Source organism: Sceloporus undulatus, chromosome 1 (assembly GCF_019175285.1).
Source record: "Sceloporus undulatus isolate JIND9_A2432 ecotype Alabama chromosome 1, SceUnd_v1.1, whole genome shotgun sequence".
Classification (NCBI taxonomy): domain Eukaryota; kingdom Metazoa; phylum Chordata; class Lepidosauria; order Squamata; family Phrynosomatidae; genus Sceloporus; species Sceloporus undulatus.
In genome coordinates, this window is record NC_056522.1 from 7248234 (window position 1) to 7272603 (window position 24370).

At 41.5% G+C, this 24370-nt stretch overlaps 1 protein-coding gene across 2 annotated transcripts in view; it reads right to left on the reverse strand.

Moving 5' to 3' along the window:
• Positions 1–20266: 20266 nt before the first annotated feature.
• FAM167A (family with sequence similarity 167 member A) overlaps positions 20267–24370 on the reverse strand; it is a 35768-nt gene continuing 31664 nt past the window's right edge. For both annotated transcript variants that reach the window (XM_042446785.1, XM_042446786.1), the window contains exon 3: positions 20267–22840. In XM_042446785.1, the coding sequence (XP_042302719.1) occupies positions 22577–22840 (264 nt within the window). In that variant the 3' untranslated portion in view covers positions 20267–22576. The remainder of the gene's footprint in view (positions 22841–24370) is intronic.

Below are 24370 nucleotides of genomic sequence, written 5' to 3' on the forward strand. Positions count from 1 at the left end.
ATCCAAAGGAGGGCAACCAAAATGGTGAAGGGTCTGGAAACCATGCCCTACGAGGAACAACTTAGGGAGCTGGGGATGTTTAGCCTGGAGAAGAGAAGGTTATATGACAGCCCTGTTTAAATATTTGAAGGGATGTCATATGGAGGAGGGAGCAAGCTTGTTTTCTGCTGCTCCAGAGACATGGATGCAAGCTCCAGGAAAAGATTTTCAAACTCAACATTAGGAGGAACTTCCTGACAGTAAGGGCTGTTCCACAGTGGAATGCACTCCCTCAGAGATTGGTGGAGTCTCCTTCCTTGCAGGTCTTTAAACAGAGGCTGGATGATCTGTCAGGTATGCTTTGATTGAGAGTTCCTGCATGGGAGGTGGTTGGACTGGATGGCCCTTGCCGTCTGTTCCAAATCTATGATTCCGTCATTTCTTCATGCAGGTAGATCAGACCAGATCAGGTGCCTTTAGGGAAGTCAAGCCATCTGATGAACCCCATGCCCTCCAAGATTTCGCAGGAAAAAATCGGGATTTATGTGGCCAAACAACATCAGAGTGGGTTCAAGATGGCATAGGTAATAATAAGGAAGGACGCACAAGCTTGCAGAAGCTGCAGCAGTTGGAACCAGTGTAATCTGTCTCGAAAGAACGGATGCTCTCTGCTCTCTCCTCCATCCAGTCTTTAGGATGATCTCAAACAGTTATGCCTGCTGGAATTTTGTAAGTTCTTGGGCAGTGTTTTCTTTTGCTTTATCCTTTAGATCCTTTGTAAATACCTCACCAAGCTTCAAATCCCAGTATTCCATAGCTTAGCATTATGGAAGTTAAAGTGGGGGCAAACCACTATTTCTGTGGTTTAGGTGAGATTTGACACAGTTTGGTGTGACTGAAGTAGTCTGAAGACAAAGACAGAAGGTAGGAAGAGGTGGGAGAAACTAATAGTGCATCTACACTGTACAAACAATGCAGCTTGACTGCAGTTTGACTGCCATGGTTCCACCTACAGAATCCTGGGATTTCTAGTTTTGTGAGTTGTCAGCACTCTTTGGCAGAGGCTAAAGATAAAAGTACAAATCCCAGGATTCTATAGGATACACTTAAAGTGATGTGGTGTCAAACTGCATTATTTGTACAGTGGAGATGCACCCAAGGACAATGTAGAAGCAGCTGAAAAAGCAGGGTAACAGAGGGTTAATTGGGTCTGGAAGGAATGCCTCCCTCTTCTTTCACTCCCTTCATTCCTTACCTGAAGAAGCCAGGAGCAGCAAAGACACAGCGACCAAGAAGAGGTGAGCAATCTTCATGGCTTGCTTGGTGAAGGTATGGATGCTTTGAGAATAAGCCAAGAGTGAAAATGACACCCAGGTGTTTTCAGCACGCAGCTGAGTTCCCATATTTATAGGGCTCTTCTTGCAAAGTTGTGGCAATGGGGGCTGTTAAAGCAATCACTTCAAAGGAAACCAAATGTCGTTGGCAGCTCCCTGCTCGAGTTTGCCAATCGTAACTGTTTTCATCTAAGTTGTTTCTCTGTTGTGAAGCAAAGATGTTCAGAAGTGTTTCAGTCTCTCTTTCTGTCTCTCTCTCAATCTCTCATTCTCTTTCTCCACTTAATTCTTCACTTTTTTAATTTTTTTGCAAAATTGCTTTGTCTTTCTCTTTTTCAGTCTCTTTCTACAAAAGTGGGTTTTTGCACGTTTGGAAAACAGCCCATTGATGACTGTATATATTTATGTATATGTCAGACAAATTTAGTAGACATAAAAAATTGATTTGGCTTATCCATGGGTCCATGTAAGTAGTGTACTTGAACTCTTATCAAAAACAGAACCAGTGTAATCTGTCTCAAAAGAAGGGATGCCCTCTGCTCTCCCCTCCATCCAGTCTTTAGGATGAGCACAAACAGTTATCCCTGCTGGAATTTTCTAAGTTCTTTGGCAGTTTTTTCTTTTGCTTTATCATTTAGATTCTTTGTAGCATCCACTTACATTTTTGTTCTTTGGTGTTAACTGCCTTCGAGTCAATCTTGACCCATGGCGACCCTATGATAAGACATCTCCAAGACCCTCTGTCCTCCACTTCTCTGCTTAATTCCTGCAACCCCATAAAACCCATGGTATTCTTAATAGAGCCCACCCATTCAGCATGTGGCCTTCCTACTTCATCTTTCCCAGCATTATTGTCTTTTCCAGTGAGTCCTTCCTTCTCGTGATGTGTCCGAAGGACGACATCCTCAGTTCGGTCATCTTGACTTCCGGGGAGTTTTCGTCTTGATCCCCTCTAGGACCCACTTATTTGTCCCTTTGGCTGTCCATGGGGTCCTCAGCACTCTTCTCCAGCATCACATCTCAAATGAACTGATTTCCTTCTTATCAACTTTCTTAACTGCCCATCTCTGACATCCATACATAGTAATAGGGAATACGATGCCTTGTATGGTTCTAACGTTTGTGCTCAGTTTTATACCTTTGCATTTTAGAATCTTTTCTAGTTCTCTCAGAGTCACCCTCCCCATTCTAAATCTTCTTCTGATTGCCTGACTGCTGTCCCCATTTCTATCAATAGGGGAATTCTTTTACTATTTCTACTTCTTCATTGTCTAGGCTGAAGTTGTGAAGGTCCTCTATGGTCTTTATTTTTGTTTTCTTTATCGTCAAAATTAAGCATGCCTTTGTACATTCTTCTTTGATCTTCCTTAGCAGTTTCCCTATGTTTAGCCTCAAGATATCCACAGGTCCTATCAAAACCTATAATTTTGGTCCCAAAAAATCTGTCCTCAACTTATACATGAGGCCCACTTATGGTCAAGTTTATATAGTATGTTAAGAATACAAATTTTGTGTTTCAGCCTCCTCTCCCAAATCTTCAGAATTATTACAATCCTTTACATTTGGGAACATTGATCTTTAAGGTTAGCTTCTCCACTGTTGTCTCATCTTGTATTGCAAAGTTATATCTGCCTTTAAACACTGCTGTTAGAGGGATGCAGGTGGTAGAAGGAAATCCTTTCAGTGTCACGTTTCCACTCAAATCATTCAAACTCATTTACAAAACTGAACTAGATAAGTAAAATGTACACCCTCCAGCATTTCACAGACAAAAAGCAGGACAAATATGCCTAAGAAATAGCATAGTGTGGACAAGGTGCTAAACTAGTTAATGAGGAGAAACAGACAAGCTAGGAGACTCTTAAAGAAATATGCTTTTGCCTGACCTTACTGGGAAGAGCAAGATTCCTCCCTTTCTCTCCTCTCCAGCCACTCAGTTAACAGAATCCAAACTACTTTTGAAACCTAAATTCATTTTGCAGCAATAGAAGTGTTACCCCAAGATCACCCCTTCATGCAGAGTCCTCCATTCAATATAAAATTAATATTAAAGGGGCTGTCTAAAGGCATGTAGCCCTGAGGGCTCCCAGTATGAAGGAAGTTAACATATAAGGATTGCAGGACCATGAAAGGAGATCCTGTGAATCCAGTAGGGGAGTGCTAAAGGATGTAAAGAGGGATCTGTCAGTGACTGGAATCTGCCTGAGTTCCTCACTGATGGAAACAACTGTGTGTGTGATATTCATGTTTGTGAGTAAACCAAACTTCAAGACTATCTTGCCATGTATGAATGTTTCTTATTAGAAGATGGAGAAAGAAATGAAGGATCTGGCACACGGAAACGAGAAAAACTGAAACTGCTGGTTAGGAAATGAATGTGGGCACACAACTTAAAAGATAAGGACAATATATTGTAAGGTCATGAAACTGAAATGTACCAAAAGAAGAACGGAATGTGTACAACACAATCTATTATACGGAGTACCAGAACAAGAACAGAATGGGAACAACAAGTCAATCATTAAGAAAAATGATGCACATATTAAAAAGATTAAAGGTATCTTCAAAACCACGGTGCTAGTGTGCAAGAATTAACTGAAACCCATTGTCAGTTAATCTGCTGCTTACTTTGTCTTCATTGTATACTAGTTAGCATTATTTTAGAGATGTTTTAATCATGTAATGTTGTTGTTTTAGATTGTATGCTGATTTGCAGGTTTTAATTCTTTTTCTTATTTTATTTGACCCCTGCTATGTAAAGCACTGTGCAAACTTTACAGTACTCTATAAATAAATGTTAATAATAATTTCAGAGAACCTCCTGGAAGAGTCGTGTGCATGAGTATTGTAAGAATGTGTGTATGAATGAGGCCTCTTGAGATGTAATATTTTAGAATAAATATTGTAAATGTTACAATAAATGTTACATATATACAGGTATCAGGAAATGGGAGAGGGAAAGCAAAAAGAGAAATGATGTAGTGGGAACACAAACCTGGAGAAGGTGCTGCAGAGTTCTTTATAAGAATATATACAGATCTATATTTGTCAGGAATACTAATACCAGGAGATGAGGTTTTAGCAGCAGAACAGTGACATAGAATAGATCCCCTGATGAACTGACACATGAGGCTGAAGGAAGGGGATGATGGGATATTCCGCTTACCTCTGGAAGGACTAACTAGAGAATGGAGACTGGCACTCGGAGTTAGGGATCCAGCTTCATTAGAACCGAAAACTTAAACGTATTTAACTTTTTGTTAAATATGGTGGCTATGTTGGAAAATGAACGAGCTAAAAAACATTCTCGTTTAATTCTGTATATGGAAACATTGGCCAGAATCCCGTATGCCCAATACTGGAAGAATCCCCAAATTCCTTTGGAAGAGGAATGGTCGCTTAAGATAAAGGAAGTTAAAAAACTAGATATTTTAACTGCTAGTTTGAGAGATAGCAATATAGAGACAATCCAGAAAGACTGGGGCTGTTTAGAAAATATGTTATGAATCTTATTATTTGATCTGTTATCAACTAATAATAGTATTATTATCACACAAATAATATTATCATTTGATTGGAAACTACTTCTCCTCACTAAAAGTTTTGGAATTTATCTGAATGATTAATATAAAATATTATGACTAATATTTAATTATATCTTTCTGTAAACTACTAGATATGATTTTTGGATATACTCAGATAATTGGTAGTAAAGGATACAGATAAGAGGTCTTTAATTACTCCAGAGGTTAAACTTTTAGTTTAGGACTAGAGGGAATACTTTAAGTTAGGTGAGCAAGGTAATATAAGATCTATTGGATGTGTTGTAAGCATATATCTTATAGTAACTTTTAGAATTTGTGTTTAATGATGTTTTGTATGTGTATGTATCTATTTGATTTGACTGTGTATATGTTTATGTCAGTGTTTAATGTGATATGAGATTGCTTTTCAATAAAAATGTTTTTTAAAAAAGAATTGAAAACTTTGTTGAAAGAAATAAAAAGGCAGATTTTATCCACAAAAGCTGATGGGAAAGAAGCCAAAAAAAGAAAAATAAGAATTAAAGTTGTGGGTTAAGAGAAGGATAAAGCTTTGGCAGCTGTATGTGGAATAAATGTTTTGTATCGATCAGCATTGGACTGTTGATCCTATGGCTGCTGGGCTTTATCAAAAGGATGAAGAAAACAAACTCCAACCAATAGCTTATGCAAGCAGACTTTTACAAAGGATCTGAACGAAAACATAATGAATGTGAAAAAGCTGAAGCTGTAAGTCTGTGAGCTGTGGATGAATGGGAGTCCATGACTAGGATGTCTCCAATAGCTATCCAGAGTAAACATGGAGTTTTAAAATATATATTACGAGGAAACATGTCTGCATTAAGATCTACCAAGTTAAATCAGTAGACCGTGTTTTTAAACCAGAAAGGAGTAAGCTATATAGGAGCTTATTGCATTAACAAATAATCTGTTTTACCTCTTCCATCTTGAAATCAGGATCTGGGATGGCCCCGGACGTCATCATACCTAAATTGCCACCAATCTAGCTTGGATGCCACCGCCCAGATGCAACCCGGGTCCAAGCCTCACTCTGCCAGCCAATTTTTGAAGTCCGGCTTTGAAAAGCTGCTGGCTGAGTGAGGCTTTGACCTGGGATGCATCCAGGCGGTGGCATCCAAGCTAGATCGGCGGCAATTTAGGTATGATGACATCTGGAAAAAGTAAAAAGGCTTATTTGTTAATACAATAAGCTCCTATGAGACTGTTCAAAGCCCAGATCTAATGTTGTCCTTCATAAGAGAACAAAGTGATCTTGAGTGTACAGAAGTGCAAATAAAACTAGCCTATAGATCAACAACAACAACAACAACAGGGAATGATGAATAATAAAGTTCCTGTTTGGAGCATAGGAAGCTGAAGTAGAATCAAAGTTTGGATGTTCTTAAAAGAACAAGAGAGGGAGGAGGAAGAATTTTACATTATTATGGACAGTGAATATGTGTACAAAGAAATAACAAATTCATTTGATGTTTGGGTTAAAGTTGGATTTAAAATTGCAGACAAGAAATATTTTAAACAAAAGAAACATTTTGGGAGTTGTTAAAAGAGGCATAAAATGTAAAATTTGCCTGGATAAAAGCCCATCATAAAGAAAAACAAAACTGACTGCAAAAGTGTAACCAATTTGTAGACAAATTAGTAAAACTTACATTAAAAAGCTAAAAATCTTCAAGGATGAGCAAGATAAAACAGACCAATATCAATTGTTAAGATGTGCATGAGATTGGGCATGGGGCACTGAAAAATTAATGAAGAGATCTGAAGAATATGGAGACTGGAAAGGAAAACAAAACAAAAGATAAAGGACACTGTGAACTCTTGTATACCATGTAATTTAAAACCTTAATTAAAGAAGGAAATGTTACCAGGAAGCAAAGTAGAGTATTAGCATTTGGGCCCCAAAGAACATGCTCTAAGACCCAGATGGAAAGGTCCCTATGTAGTTCTTGAGTTTGTTTACCCTGTAAGATATTTCATTGACATGTGGATGGGAAACAAAAAATGGGGCATAGAAATCTAATAAAGTTGTGGGAAACTGTGCAAGCATAACCTAGGTTTTATTTCAGGAATGAAACTTTATATTTTGGTCCTCTTTATAATAATTGTGACCCTTGCTTATTCTGTGTTCCCTTGAAAAAGCATGCTTTTATTGGGAAAAGAGATATTTTGAAATAAAACAAAAAGAAGTCTAAATGAAAATAAATTTTGATAGGTAGACCAGGGAGTATAGAACAATATGCAGGAAATAAAACAGTAGGAGAATACAGTCGGCCCTTGGTATCCGTGGGGGATCCATTCTGGATCCCCCTGTGGATGCCAAAATCCGTAGATGTTCAAGTCTCATTGACCTAAATGGTGAGCATGCCACCATTGGGGACAATGGCATTTTGCCTCCCTGGTTGGAGGGGCTCATTCAGGGCCTTGGGGCATTGTGTGATTTGAGGTGTTACTGACATTGAGATATTCTGAAATTTTGGTGTGTGTAATTTTCCACATGACCCCAGATGGACCATGCAATGCAGTCTGCTACACCCTGATGAGGTCAGACTAATGGGATCATTGGGGAACAATGCCCTAGGTCCCTGTGTGCTGAGCAGATAGTTTGGGAGTTGCAAATGGGACATTAACACCTCCATTATCAGAAGGATATTTCATCGGATGAGCCTAATGGGCTTAATCAAACACCCGTTTCCACCTTGAATACTTCCAGACCATGATTTCACTGATGGATGTGGAATCACCTTTGCCCAGAGGCTAGATCTGGCCTATATAAGATCCCTGAAACCCTTGCTTAGTATGTTAGTTTGGATTCCATGGGGACACTCTGTCTCTGTGAACGCTGACTAGCTCTGGTGCGCTCATTCATCTCCGCTCATCAGAACAGCCGTGTCCCACTCCACACCAACCAATTGTTTGTGTAAGTTCAGCCTCCAGTCTTTTCCAAGCTAACCCCTGATTTCCTGAGCCTTGTATGAATGTGTTCGTGACTTGCTGTGTGGTTTTCTCCCAATAAAAGAAACATTTAATTATAAAAATTCTGCCTCTGTGCAATTTCTTTTTTCCACCTTTCTCTCGGTATACACTAAGGCAAACGGTCTCAAGGGTTATTTGTGTCCTAATCCGCTCTGAGCTAAAGTAAAATTCCTCAACATAGATTTTTGGCTACAGAGGCGTCAGGTCTATGGTCTTGATGCAGAAAGTTAATGAGCAATAATGAGTAGTGTGTGAATCTTGGGCCAAAATGCCCTGTGCAGGGCTGCATGGACTTCTCTATTCTTTTGTTTTCTCCTCCTCCTTGGCTGGGGATTTCTCAGCTGCAAATAAAATGGAGTCCTGGAAAGATTGGCTTCATTTGCCTCTCATTTCCGAGAAGATATCATCCTCCCAGCATGAGGAGCTTTGTTCTAAATGTCACCGTTTCCCACTGTGCTTCTGTCTGGTTGTAATTCAGAGATCAGATCCACCGCTGACATTTTCCTGAGCAAAGCAAATAAGTCTTCCAATCCAAAGATTCTCCCTCATCAAGCATATTTCTCCCCAGCTTTTCTGGACGACTTGAAAAACATTTTTTGTGACCACCCTCCCCCCCTTTTTTTAAAAAATGCTTCCTTCTCTATTCTTCTTATTGGGCTGTGATTTTGAGTTGGGCATTTTATGAACATGTCCATAGATTCCCTACAAAATCTTATAAATCAATTCCATGTCTAGTACATTCTGCTGCATTTCCAACTTCAGGAGGCAGTTATAAAGGTGGGAAAAGGTAGACAAATGATACTACATCCCACTACTTTCCATTTGTGGACATGCAAATATGTCTCTTCCTGTATACGCACACACTTGGCATAGATTCATTACTTTTTTGGGAATACTTTTTGCAGACTCCCCCAGTAGCCTCACTGTCTGGGAGGCTCTGGAAGCTGTGACACCTCCCTGCAACGGAATTTTTTTTTTCCAATTTTGCCCATGCCACCCAATTTAGTGGTACATCAAGAAAAGGACCACCCATCTGGTTTCCAGCAGCATCTGTCTTTTGTTTTACAAAACAAATCCTGTATTATTATTTTTTTGACAATCTTGGGCAAGTCATGGCTGCAGAGAAAAGCAATGGTGGCAAACATCCTCTGAATAAATCTTGTCAAGAAAACCCTAGGAGAGGATTGCAAGAGGAGAGGTTTGCAACAAGCTGGGCTCAACTTGAAGATACATAACAACAATAAGTTTATATGCAGCCCTGTTTCCTCCTATGAGCTGTTACCTTTTTTCTGGGGTCCAGAAAGTGGGTTACCAATTCAAGAGAAACCAGTCCTGGGATTTCCTGGCAGAAGTAAAATTGCCTCTGGCTAAAAACCTCATTACGCATGCTAATCCGGTTAACAGCTTTTGCAAAAACACAGCCCTTAATAAACTATAATCTTTTTACCTCTTTTTGATAATCTGCCTGATCTTGGCTCCGCCTGGGATGGAGTTCCCTAGCGGCACACCCCACTGCCACGCCTTGGCTCTGCTGATCGTTCATCCTCTAAACGTGGCAGGATGCTACCTGCCCCAACATGTTCATTGGAAAGCCTTCTCCAAAGACTGAGGCACTGCTTTATGGGAGATTTAATTTCACTAGCTTAACTTCTTACTTCATTCTCCTGCAACAAGATAATTGATGCTGATAATTTGAAACACCGAGGCTTCAGTCCTATCCCTACTTATACATAGAAGTAAACTCTATTGATACAGCAGGATTTACTTCTGAAGAACAGCTAATAGCAGCAGTTCTTAATCTTGTGTTTACTGTGGACCCCTTTAAATATCTTTTGTGGCTATCAACCACCATGACTTAACTCAAGATTTAAGACCCAAAAGTGCATAAAAAGTTTATTTAAAATTGCTCATCCAAGGTCTTCAAATTTTGAAACAAGGGAGAAATAAGTAAATGCGCACACTCTTAGGAAGAAGACTTTCAAATATGAAGACTCTCTGGATGTTTGTCCCAGTTGACATAAGTTCCATGGTGAAATCATTTAAAAATCATCCGCATAAATCACTAAATAGTTTTTTTGTGAGTTTTTTTTGGGCTATGTGGCCAAGAGCCACATAGCCTGAAAAACTCACAAAAAACTATGGATGCCAGCCGCAAAAGCCTTCAATTTCACAAATCACTATATACTTTATGAATTTAACATGTGGCTTTTTATATACTTCAGCATTTTATTAACAGCTGTGTGTTATGACTCTCTTTGAAGCGGACTTGTGGCATGACATTCTGCCATACTTGCTGAACTGAACACTATTTGTGTCTGAATATTTGCACTAAAATGTGCAATGCAAGGCTAGAAAGTTATTTTTGCTCTTTACAATGGAGAATGGAGGCAGTGGTGGAAATACTGGCCAGATTTATGGAGCCAGTGTCTTCACGGGCAAGACTGGGTGGGATGGGATGCGTATGTTCCACCCCTTCCTTCCTGTTTTGGAGGAATTGGCTCAGAATGCCCTGAATCGAATCGGCAGAGTGTTCTCATTTGCGGCAATCCACATCTTTTCAAAAGACGTAAGAAAAACCCAGTATCAAATATGCCGAGGTAAGTAGGTTTTGAGGAAGCCCCTCTGCAAACTGCACCAAGTACACTTGGTGAGGGTATGAATGCCATGGGAATAACCCAGTTTCCACACTGGGTTATTTTGTAGTGCGAATGAGCCTAATATGTTCTGTCTACTTGATCTTTATAAAACAAATTGCATTTAAAATAGTAATAGTAATAATAATAAAAATAATGCATGGCCTAATATTACTTATTAATTTTAGTTTATTAATTAATGAGAAGGCTGGTGCTGCATTTCACTTTCAAGCATTGTTATATTGGGCTTCTTTGTGGGCCTTCTCTAAGAATATTGTGGAGTCCTGGGGATCTGCAGCCCACAGATTAAAACCACTGATATACAGGGCTGCTTATTACATCATCAAATATATCAAGTCCATAGCAAATGTTTCCTAAACCACAGCCTTTGACAACTAATCCCAAACACATCCTGTAGAGGTCAGTCTTGCAATCCATTTTAAAAGCTGTCAGAGATATAATTGGATGAACTTCCTCTGCATGGATTGTGCTATACCAGTAATGGCAAACCTTTTAGAGACTGAGTGCCCAAATTACAACCTAAAACCCAATTATTTATCGCAAAGTGCCGCATCCCTCTGGCTTTCTAGTGACAAACTCTAGTGGACTCTGTATTGGGATGATGGTGCATGTGCCCACAGAGAGGGCTCTTAGTGTCACCTCTGGCACGTGTGCCATAGGTTCGTCACCACTGTTATACAATTCTGGTGTTGGATGTCAATGCTGAGAAACTGAATAAGCACAGAATGTACAACTGAGTATACAGTCCAATGCACAACCCAATTCTATACATTCCAACATTTCACAGATGAAAATTGGAACACATATGTCCAAGCAACATCAGAGTGCGGTCAATACGCTAAAGATTATTAATGAAGAAGAAGACACAAGCTAGGGGAGGCTGCAGCAGTTTGGATTTTCCTAAACCTACTGGGAAGAACAAGATTCTGTTCCCTCTCCTCTCCTCCTGCTGAGTTAACAGAGTGCAAACTCCTCTTGCACTTTGAACTTGCTTTGCAGCAAATGAATTTAGCTAAGGTGGGAGGTTGTTGAAGGAGAGAGAAACGAGAAACTGGGACATTTTAAAAACAGTTTAAAAAGTGGGATGACAGAGAATTAGAACTGTCCCTGCCACATTGGAATACAGTGCTACCTCGGGTTACGAAATTAATTCGTTCCGCCGCGGCGTTCGTAACCCGATACATTTCGCAACCCGAAAAGGCTTTTCCGAAGCGCGGCTAGCGGCTGGAAAGCCGCTAGCCGCGCTTCGCATTTGAATTTCGCGCCGATATTTTTTTCGTAACCTGAAAAAAATATCGTAACCCGGAACAGTTTTTTCCAATCTAAGTTTTCGTATCCCGGAAATTTCGTAACGCGATCAATTCGTATCCCGGGGTACCACTGTATGTGGAGGATATTAGGTACCTACCAGTCCATTTCTGTGCACAGTTTGGAGCACTGGGCCCTGCCTTTAAAACAGAACCAGAAAGCCTTTCCTGTCCAGAAGTTGAATTCAGATCTGGGAAGAATCTCAGGGACCAATTTATAGCAATGGATGAGGCTAAAGGATGGGACAGGGCCAAAGCAAGGTGGCTGCGATGGTCTAAGCATAATGGAACTCTTCCCTACCAAGGACACACAAACCAAACAGACCTCAACCTCTATCTCAACCCCATTGCCTTACACATTTGCTCTTCCCTTCGAGAAATGCATCCCACCTCAATTTTTTGTGTTAAAAGTTGGCTTCCAGACTTGAGACTGAACTTGAGACTTGACTTGAAAGTGTCTTGCAAGGACTTGAGACTTGACTTGAGACTTAAAGGTAGAGACTTGAGACTTGGACTAAAAGACTAGAACACAAGGCTGGTAGAAGGTGACCCCTGTGTCATATCTCACCCTTTAGAGTTCAATGATTCAGAGGGAGAGGAGACAGATTGCCAAAAATCTGCAGCTTCTGATAATAATGCTCTGTCTGAGCCAGAGGAGCTGGGGGGTGAGGGCGAAGGGAGCATTGCTCCCCAGAAGGTAAATTGTCATCATTCATTGAGCAACAATGGGACAAAGAAAGATCGCAAAAGTAGGAGATGCTGATCTAATTAGGCACCTGGGGTCTTGAAACAGCTGCCTATAAATCTTCCAGCTGCTCCCTGGCTGCTTGTTGCTTTCAATCATCCTTCTTGATTACTAGCAGTGCTCTTTGGCATCCATGTATTACTGATTTTGGATTGGCTACGGGTAACCCTGGGCAAGTCATATGCCCTCAGCCTCAGGAGGAAGGCAATGGCTAACCTTCTCTGAACATATGTTGCCAAGAAAACCCCATAGTAGGGTTACATTAGGGTCACCATAAGTCAGAAATGACCTGAAAGCACACAACAACAACAACAACATGTACAACTCTGTTTCACTTCTTGCTGGCTTTCTTTATCTGGACTATTGAATTGCTGAATGACCTCTGGACCGGCTGATGACCAGTCTCTTGCTTCTCCCTTTCTCCAGGGGCATCACTGGGGGAGGGATGTGGGCTGCACCAGCTGACACTCTAAGAGAGAGTAACACCACAGATTCCCAAAAACCTTATTTTTTGGCGCAAATGGGCTGTGGCATTTGCCTGTGTCCCTTTAAAACACTGGAGCTCATCAGAAAAGGTGGTGTGAGTGGGGCTAGGTTTATGAGAGGAGAAAGGAGAGGCCCCAGGTTTTTTTCAAATTAAAATTTAATAATTTTCTTTACAAAAACTATTTTTTAAAATTTTCTTTAAAAAAACACATCTTACTAAATGTTCACTTTAACCACGCAAAACTATGTACATGTAAATACATTTATGCTGTGTGCATGATATTGCAATTTAAAGGTATAATTTTTAATTTTGCTAGAATTCAAAGACATAGCCATGTTAGTCTGGAAAATCAGTGTGCAAAGAGATCTTGTAGTACTTGCATCTGAAGAGGCAGGCTCAAGACTACAAAAGCTCATGCTACCAACTTCTTTCTTTCAATTAATTTCAAGGTACTACAAGATCCCTTTGAATTTAATTTTTGTGTCACAACTATTGCCATTACATTCAAGGAATTACAATTGATGAGTAACATTTGTACATTTGTACAAAAAACATTACTAAGGATTCAGTATGGTGTGGTATGGGAACAGCTCAGTGAGGTGTGTGACACCATGAATTGCCACACTAAGTGACGCCAACCCTAGTGATGTCAATGCCTTCATCCTTCTGGATACCCCTGACTGACCTGGAATGAATTCGGTATTCAATGGCTCTTGCATTCTAACCTCCTGATTCCTGGGATACTTGTTGACTGGAGCATACGACACCTTGGCTCCACAACAACTGGGAGGGAAGGAGAAGGTAGTTAAATAAATACATAGACTGATGGGGAGTCTGCAAATTTCAGCAATGAATCATTTTAATCCTTGCTAGCTACAGAAAGCAGTTTCTGTACTAGCTGAACTAGACATAGACACAGAGCCCTTTCCTATTGTCTGGAGCTGATCCCACCCAACCTGGAGAATTTGCACCCTTCTTTCCTGTATGGAGATGATCCGTGAAAACTGGAGACTCAGGGTCAGGTCTTGAGATTTGGCAACCTTGCCCATCACATTGGGGATGAGGTGTGTGTGTGTGTGTGTGTGTTTGAAAGGTTCAGCACTGTCAGCATTAACTCTTTTTAAAAAAGTGGTAATGACCACGATGAAAGAGCAATTCTCAGTAGATCCTAGCTGGCAAATGTTATCTTTGGCTGCTGCCACACTGCAGAATTAATGTGGTTTGACATCGCTTTAACTGTCATGGCCCTATCCTATGCAATCCTGGATGGTGTAGTTTGTTGTGGCACCAGAGCTCTCTGACAGAGAAAGCTAAGTAGTTCACAAAACTACAGATCTCAGAATTCCATCGCATTGAGCCATGGCAGTTAAAGAGGTGTCAAACTGCATTAATTCTGCAGTGTAGATGCATCCTCCGCTGCTGTATGCCATGAACACAGGGTTCTTCTGGGGCATTCTGGGAATATCTATATTTGCATCCTCTAGTTTTTGAAAATACAACATATGGTTATTCCCATTACAACACTCTTAAGCATTCATATTGTTACCACTGTTTATACAGAAAGAAGAATGAAGTTTCAAACAGTTAAAAAATGTTTATTGAATTTTCCATTTCCGTTTTCTCACATATCTCCAAGGAAACAAAAACAAACCAACACACCAAGAATCAAGTTGCTTATTGGGATGGAAAAGCAAACATGTTCATAATAAAAATAATTTAAAAACCTTCTCCCACAAATATGTCAACAGATACCAAGCATTCTCTGCATATGTGATGCATTTGTACAAACAAAAGACCAGTTTGCCTCATTTTCTTTCTTAAAATAAAAGGAATTTGAGCCTTTCCAAATGTGCAAATGGTATTAGCAATATCAGTATTTCTGCAAACCAAAAGACGCAATGATGTGCTACATATAATATGAAGGATGAGGACAATAATTGCAATGACGACTTGGGGGTGAGATTCAGATCTTGGGTGGAGGCGCTCTACTTCCTTGCAGACACCTAAAAAATAGGGGTATACTTTGTCAAAACAGCTATAGTCCAAAGAAGTATAATTGGTGAGGTGCTGTAAAAGGATGTGTCATATTTAGAGACCTCAGCTGCATCTACGCTGTAGAAATAAGACAGTTTGACACCACTTTAAGTGCTGTAGCTCTAACCTATGGAATCCTGGGATTTGTAGTTTTACAAGGCCGTTAGTCTTCTCTGGCAAAGCATGCCGGTGCTCACAAAACTACAAATCCCAGGATTGCGTAGGATGCAGCCATGGCAGTTAAAATGGCGTCAAACTGCCTTATTTCTACAGTGCAGGCGCACCCCTGGTGTTCTTCAAAGTCAGAATGCAGACTGTTTTTGTCCAGCACCTTTCTATTTCAACTCCCAGAAGCCCCAACTAGTTTGATCAATGGTTAGGTATTCTGGGAGCTGAAGTCCAAAAACATCTGGAGGATCAAAGGTGGAGAGAGGCAATGCTTTAGATGCAGGCATACCCACTTAACATTTCACAGAGGACAACTGGGACACGTGCTACTAAGCGACATCAGAGTGTGGTCAAGATGGCAAAAGTTATACATAAGAAAGAATATACCAGCCAGGGGAGGCTGCAGCAGTTTGCTTTTGCTGGAATCTACTGGAAAGGGCAAGATTACACCCCTCCTCTCTACTCCCCCTGTTGAGTTAATTGAATACAAACTATTTTTGCACTTTGCACTTTGTGCACCTTGCATGTTGCGCTCTGTTTGCAACAACCGAAGTAAGCTGAGGATCGAAGGGGGAATGTGAGAAGTAGGCAAAGAAACTGGAACATTTTCAAAGCAGCTGAAAAAATGGGACGACAGAGAATTAATCAAGATTCTCCATGCCAAACTGAGACAGTTGAAGGGTATGGGAAGACTTGATTTTCCTGTGGCTCCTTCCCCATCCAATGCCACAGGACAACTATTGTAGCCCTTTGAGACACTGAATAGAAAACCTGGGATGGACTCTCTCCATTTAGACCAGGGAACCTTTTACACGACACATGTATACCAGTTTCAGTGCACTTCAGCTGTCATGGCTACCTCCCACAGAATCAGGGGGTCTGTAGTTTGGTAAGGCACTAGAGTTCTCTGCCTGAGTGTCCCCATTACTCCCCCTGAAATTGCAAGCGGTGCTATAATTGTGCTGTTTGAAAGGGCCCAAGAACATGATAGCAAACCTGGCTGGATCAAAGGATGGTTCTGCCACAAAAATTAAGGGGATGCTAAGAATTACTTAAGTGCACCAGGGTGAATTACAATAAGGAGGCATAAGTCAAAAAGGGCAAATATTGTGACGTGAACTTTATCAAGAGTGGCCATTTTGATGAGTCTGGAAGCCAGTTTGCCCCCCTTGGGATCCTCTGGGGGCTGCATGGAGTTTATCAGACAAGGGGAATTAGAAGTATAATCCGATGGCAATCCGAATGCAGTCATGGGGTTTAACGTTATTACGTGATAACCCACTACATGCAAATTCGGGCAATGGGAAGTCAGTCCGAACGCAATCATGTGGCTTCACATTACTGCGTGATAGACTGCCACACGCAAATTTGGGCAATGGCATGTTATTTTCGGGCAATGGGGAGCCAGTTTGAATGCAATGCGTATTCACGTAATTGCGCGAAACTAATGACTTTAAGTGAATGCGTTCTGGCCCCACTTTCTTTTCATTCGAATTTAAGAGAAATTCCTCCCGTTTGATAAACTCCCTAGAGAAAACACTTCTCCAGGCATTTCTAGGTCCCTCAGCATGATTCTATGTTCAACATCCAGTGGAGGTTGACCAGAGTTGCATTGGAGGACCTAGAGCAGGGGTAGGCAATCTTTTTGAGCCGGGGGCCGGGTTGCTGTCCCTCAGACAACGGGGGGGCCGAAGCTAAAAAATAAACAATTAAATAATTTTTTAAAAAATTAAATAAATAAATAAACTGGGACAAATGTAGGACAAAATTTTCAAAGGGAGGACACTTTTTATAAAAATGGAGGACACATGAAAAAAATTGCTGATTTTAAAAAAATGTTAATATAAATGCATGTTTCTGAGGCTTCTATGGACAATTGCCCCCCTTGCCCACCGCTTGCCCCCCCTTGCCCGCCTCCTCCTGATAGGCCAAAGGCCCCACACCCTCATGCGAGAGGCCAAAGGCTCCGGCGTCAATTGGTGGCAGGACCGGGCTGGGGCCGGTCCCAAGGCCTTGCCGGGCCGCATCTGGCCCGCGGGCCGCAGGTTGCCTACCCCTGACCTAGAGGTTCATAAAGGTATTTTCTCAGGAAAAAGATAGTGTTTTTTAATTTGTAGTTTTCCTTTCACAGGAGTCCTGTGCCCCTAAACCCAGAAAATGTGGAGGTGCACTGTATTTTATGACAACAGTACAGTGAGCCCCTTGTAATCTGTTTAAACGGTGAATTGCTGCTCCTTGAGGCTTCTATGAAATACCATCCATCCTTTTTTTGCCAGAAAAATTGGTGGTTTAGAGACCTATTGAAGGGTTGATGGCCACTAAAACAGCCTTTGAGGTAACACTTTGCCCATCTTTGGCCCAAATAGTTCCTCTGAGACCTGACTGTTTATTACCCTTTGTTCTCAAAGAAATATTCATATTCTACCTTTCTGCTCTGAAGAGGAGCACAAAGTCAGTTAGCTGGCAGAGGCCCAGACTAGAACCTATGGTTCTAGTCTGTGCCAACTCCTTAAATCAATAATCTAGATGCCTGTCATACTCCCCAAATCAGTCATTTGACAGCATCTGGTGGCATCTGGGTAAATCCTTTTGTAATGGGGACAGAAGGTACATGGGTGGAGTTGAGTTTGGATGGCGCTGGTTGGTCATAATGGCAGGTTTGCAAAGGAATTTCTGGATCAGGTTGCTCTGTGTGGACAAGAGCCCAGTGCAAAACCTGCCTAAGCATCAAAGAGATGCATCTTTGTAGGGTTTCTTCTCAGCCAGGGTATCAGGGTCTTCTGTCCAATGTAAGACAGGTGGGGATTGCTGTGAGAGTCTTCTTAGGGTGACCTTCCTTATGGAATTATCTTCCTAGGAGACTTATCTGCTTTATTGCAGACAACACAACTATAGCACTTTGATACCACTTTGCCTGCATCCTGGATTTGTAGTTTGCTGTCATTAGAGCAGGGGCAGAGAATTATATGGATTTGCTGTGAACTCCACATCCCAGGATTCCATGGGATGGAGCCAAGCCAATTAAAGTGGTTTTTGTTGTAGGCTTTCTAGTCATGTCCAACTTATGGTGACTCTAAGGCAAACCTATCACAGGGTTTTCTGGGGCTGGGAGTGTGTGACTTGACCTAGGTCACCCAGTGGGTTTTCATGGATAAGCAGGGACTCAAACCCTGATCTCTAGAGTTGTAATCCAACTCAAACCACTATACTATGCTGATTCTTGTTAAAGTGGTATCAATGGGTTATAACTGTGTAGTCTGGATAAGACCTGTGGTAGGCTATGGGAGGGGGGTGCATTTTGTGAGGATGGAGTAAAAGCAAACCAGTTTTGGAGGTTGATGGCCAAGATCTTAAGGCAGAAGGGGGCTTCTTCATTTAATTCAAGATGGCCCACTGGCTTTTCTTTGGTGTTTCTCTGCCTCTTCTTCCTTCTCTTTTACAACTCCTTCTCTCTGCTTCCAGTAAGAGCTTGGGTTCTTGCAACAGCCTGGATTTTTAAAAGTATCTAGATAAGAACAAGATCCACTCTTGCAATTTTACCCTCATTCTCAAATGCACCAAAATGCCCCCCTCCCCATTTGCACAGAGCAAAGCATCATCTCATGAAAGGCAGCTATTGAAAATTGTTTTTTCAATGTCAAGGAAAGACCAGAGCTTGGGAAGTTCATTTCAAGAAGCAGTTCATTACAGTTATCATTCCAAGGCCCATCAAAAATAGTTACCAATATAGGTAGAATTTTTAAAAGTAACACTTTACTTTTCCCTTTCTGAGAAGTAAGATAAATATGTACAGGTTGAGTCTCCCTTATCTGAAACACCTGGGACCAGAAATGGATTTCTGGATCCTGTGCGTGTGTGTGTATATTGCGATATCATGTGGATGAGGCCCATGTCTAGACATGAAATTCATTTATACTTTCTATACATCTTATAGACAGAGCCTGAAGGTTATTTTATACACAATATCCTCAATATTTTTGTGCATGAAACACAGTTTGTGTACACTGAAGTATCTGAAAACAAAGGTGTCTCAGCTTCCCACATGGAGTATTTTGGATTCTGAAATTCCAGAGAAAGGAGACTCAGCTTGTAGTTACTTTTTAGACAAATGACTTTATCACACCAGATGAATCCTGGGCAAAAACTAGATTTAAAAGTAGAAAAATCCACAAATGTGGGATGTTTTTCAGCTGACGTTTGCCTGAAAGAGAAATAATGTGAAAATAACCTGAATGGAAAATCGACAAAAACTACTCCTTTTTACTTTTGGGAAATTCCAAAAGCAAAAAGGAGTCATTTTTGTTGACTTTCCATTCGGGTTATTTTTGCGTTATTTCTCTTTCAAGCAAATGCGCCTGAAAACATCCTGCATTTGCAGGTATTTTCCGAATTTTAAAATCTCATTTCTGCATGGGATTTAAGCAGTTTGCCTCTGTGTAATAAAGTCCAATCTTAAAGCTACCAACTGCTGGCTTTTTTGGTGCACTAATGGTGTGTTTTTATCTTCTTAGGTAGTTTACGTTAGTTTGGCCAAAGAATAGTGAGATCATTGGGCCAAATCTCTAGGCAGTTTATAGAAAGGCATGCTGGCATTTTGTTAGGTATTCCCATCCAGAGAAGACCCATTCAATCAGTTCTTGAATAGTGAGTCACCATGTAACTAATTGTATCTAATGGATACAATAGATCCACTCAACTCAAGATTAAAATAGAATTTAGGCCTCATACCCTTCAACTTCCCGGATTTGACAAGGACAGTCCCGTTTGTCATCCCACCTTTTCCAACAACTGTAAACATGTGAAGGCGAAGGCTTTCATGGCCGGCATCCATAGTTTTTGGGTGGGTTTTTCGGGTTATGTGGCCATGTTCTAGAAGAGTTTCTTCCTGACGTTTTGCCAGCATCTGTGGCTGGCATCTTCAGAGAATGCTTGCCTGGAAAGGAGTTGGGTATATGCTTGCCATGGCCACATAGCCCAAAAAACCCACAAAAACTGTAAACATGTCCCAGTTTCTCTCTCCTCCTCCCCCTCTCTGCTCACTTGAGTTCAAAGTGCAAAAGTAGTTTTTGCTCAGTTAATTCAACAGAGGGGAAAGGGGAGGAAGGGATGAAATCTTGACCTTCCCAGTATGCTGAGATAAAAGCAAACTGCTGTGGCCATTCCTAGCTTGTCTATTCTGCCCCATTAGGAACCTTTGCCATCTTAGTTTGTTTTTGCTTGGTCACATGTGTCCTGCTTTTCATCTCCGAAATGTTGGAGGGTTTTCAATGACTGCCTACTCTCTCACCTAGGCGATTGATGTCTAGTTACTGGTTTTTGAAAAAGGCCTTCCTTTCTCCAACCATAGGTGCGTGGGGAGGAGGACCTTGTCAAATTACAGTCAGACCTTCATATCCAGAGATCCTTTATCCACGGATTCAACCATCCACAGCTTGAAAATATTCAAAAACAAATATAAATTCCAAAAAGCAAACCTTGATTTTGACATTTTATAAAAGGGGCACCATTTTACTCTGCCATTGTATTTAATGGGACTGAAGTATCCATGGATTTTGGTATCCATGGGGGGTTGTGGTGGTGGTGCTGGAACCAAATCCCAGCAGATACCAAGTACCCACTGTATACCCTATCACCCCAATACGCCATGGGACATCTTTGTAGTAATTTCTTTTTAGTAACTGGGAAGGGAGGTACAGTTGTCCCACATCCAATAGTGGTGATGGTGGGAGTCTGTGGTCCCTGACACAAGTCGGGCCAAGCAACCTCCAGGTATAGTCAAGACGGCAAAAGTCATTAATGTGGAAGAACTGATAAGCTAGGAGACGCTGCACCAGTTTACTTTTAGCTAAGCTAACTGGGAAGGGCAAGATTTTGCCTACCTTTCCTCTCCCTCTTGCTGAGTTAACTGAGTGCATGCTGCTTTTGCACTTTGAACTCAGTTTGCAGCAATTGAAGTAAGCTGAGGACAAAGAGGGAGCGTGGGAGAAAAAGATAGAAACAGGGACTTTTTAAAAGCAGCTGAAAAAGTGGGATGTCAGAGGATTAACCAGTGCTGTCCTTGCCAAACCAAGACAGTTGGAAAGTATGAAAAGCTCATACTTTCATTTTACTCATTCCTGGCATAGAAGATGATCTAAAACTCAATTGCATCCTTTGGTAACAACTGATCTGAAAAGGGTATGTCACTCTGTACAATAATTCCAGGTAAGGCAGCATCTGCACTGCAGAAATAACACAGTTTGACACCACTTTAACTTCCATAGCTCAATGGTATGGAATTCTGGGATTTGTAGTTTTGTGAATTTTTAAAAATCATTGCCTGTCTTGGTGCCACAACAAACTACAAATTCTAACATTCCAAGACACTGAGCTGTGGCAGTTAAAGTGGTATCAAACTGCACTGTTTCTGCATGTAGATGCAGTCTAAGTTTCAATATTCTGCACCAGGAATGGGGAACAGTTGGGGGTTAGGGGGGCATTTTGCCTTTTCATGTGACCTTTGAGGGCTGCACAACCTGAAAAAGAACTTTTTGTGGTCCTTAAATGCTCCCTCTTCACCCAGTAATTCCAACTCAGTTATGGTCTTCTTTGGATCATTTTAGGCCCAGGAGAGGATTTTTCTCAAAAAGAATTGACCAGGGGGTACAATTCCTGTTGGAAAAGAGAACCTTTCTTGGCCTACAACAGATCAATAAGGAGAAGTGTCTGTGAACTTCTCTACCCTGTAGGAGCCATATGAGCAAAAAAAATTGTCTAAGGGCCACAAAACCAGCCCTGAGAGCTGCACTTTACTTTCTCCACCCTGGTTTTCCATCCTATATAGTTCTTCCTGTCTTTTGGTCATTGGCTTCTCCTTTGTAGTAGCAATGTGGATTCTTCATCCTTTGCTTGCTGCCTTCCCATGAATGTCCAGTACGAAGTAGGACAGAAGGCTCTACCAATGGTGTGCATGGTGCTATATCTTGTCCAGCCCTCCATTGTGAAGTTGCCTGGTTCATTCTTCACACCCTAGTTCCAACCACAAGAGATTCTTCTGACTGCAAGTGTCAGATTATGGTGGGTGTCAATGTCATCCTGTTCTTCATACCACCCACCCTTCACAAATGGGACATGATCTTCACTACCACCACAGTGCAGTCATATTAGATGAGCAGAAGACTGGTTGCATGGTAGTTCCACTCTCTGTTGGTTCATCTCTTTCTTAGCTCTCTGATCCCATGTATCCTTCCATCTCTTACTCTCGTCTCTTCCCTTGATCTTGAGAACTTTGCCCACCATACCCACTTCATGTGCCCATTCCCCCATTCCCTGTGCCCATTCTCCCACTTCTTTCTAACAAAGCGAGAACCGGCGGGAGTTGATATTCATTTTCGTCACCCCAATGAGCTTGAGTGGGGTGGACAGGCTGAAGGAGGACGTGAGAGGGAAGTCACAGAGAAGGTCGGAGAGCTCGTCCCGCTCTTCCATCTCATAGGTGGCATCATTGAGCATGCGCCGATGAAGGTGGCACGTCTGCTCGATCTTGAGCTTGTTGATATCACTGCGCAAGCGCATCAGCTGCCGAGCTAGTTGCTGATCCTGGAGACGCATTTCCATCTGGAATACAAGAGAAGGAATCATATGATGACGGAAGAACATTGCAGTCATGTGTGGTTGGTTGGGTGGATGTAGAGGCATAACTAGTAAATTTGACACCCAGTGTGGATCATTTGAATACCACCCCTCCACTCTTTAACAGCCTTTTTTGGATCTGTCAGAGCTGCTGGCTGGGTGGCAAAGGGAGCTGCCAGACCTGAAAGGCAGCTCCTTCCCACCTGCGCACCAAGAGACTCCTCCATCTGAGCTTTCACCCAGTGTGGTGCCCCTGTTACCCAACTTAGGGTTTTTTTTTAATTAAAAAAAAAACACTTTATTTTGTTGTTGTTTTAAATTTGTACACTACCTCCTTTTTAAAAAGCTGCTGCTCCACATCTCTGATCTTGGAAGCTACATAGGGTCAGGCCAAATTAGTACTTGAGTAGGAGGCCACAAAGGAATATCAGGTGCTGTAGGCTGTATTTCAGAGGAAACCACCTCTGAGTATACCATGCCTAAGAAAATCCTATGAAGTTCATGGGACTGCCTTAATTTGGCACTTGAAGGCACTTACATTAGCTGCCTTGAGCACCATTTACTGGGAAGGCAAGTCATGATTTTAACAAATAATAAATAGGTAAAGACAAAATGGTTTAGTGACACCTTCACACTCAGAGGCAGTCTATCATGAAACCAGAGCTTGGGAAAGCTTTCCAAGTCAGTATATTGTAGTGGTTTGAGCTTGGGACTATTGTTGTGTGCCTTCAAGTTGTTTCCAACTTGTGAATCTATCATGGGGTTTGCCATTGGCTTTCTCTGAGGCTGAGAGAGTGCAGCGTGCCCAAGATCACCCAGTGGATTTCATGGCTGAGTTTGGAATCAAACCCTGGTCTCCAGAGTCATAGTCCAGCACTCAAAACACTACACCACTCTGGTTCTTACATGGAGACCAGGGTTTGAATCCTTGCTTAGCCATGGAAACCCCCTGGATAAACTTGGGTAAGTTACACTCTGTCAGTTTCAGAAGAAGGCTAAGGCAGACCCTTTCTGAGCAAATCTGGCCAATCAACCCCAGGATAGATTTGGATTAGGGTCACCATAGTTTGGAGGTGACTTGAAAGCACACAACAACGAAACTTTGCCTTAAAAATCAAAAACAATTGAGAACAGCTAGTAGTTATGTGCCTTTCTTTCATGCGTGTGTGTTGGGAGCGGAGGGAGGCAAAATGCCACTGAAAACAGAATTCTGAGTAAAAATCAACCATGCTCTCTTTGTCAAGACAGTCCTTGTGTCTCAGTGGCCTTGTACAAGATACTTCCCATCATCCCAAAAGGCTACATACTGTATTTCTTTTTAGTGGGGATCATTTCTTTCGTAGACACAGCCTAATAGCATCAAAACTTTCCCAGGAAGATAAAGCTTCCCATGTCTTTCACTTGCCGCTTTCAGGATGAGAGAGGGGGGTCTCTTGAAAAATGACATGGGGGCAAGAAATTGGCAAAAGAGGTGAACTGGCTTTTTAGGTCCCTGGGAAAATGACAAGAGACAAA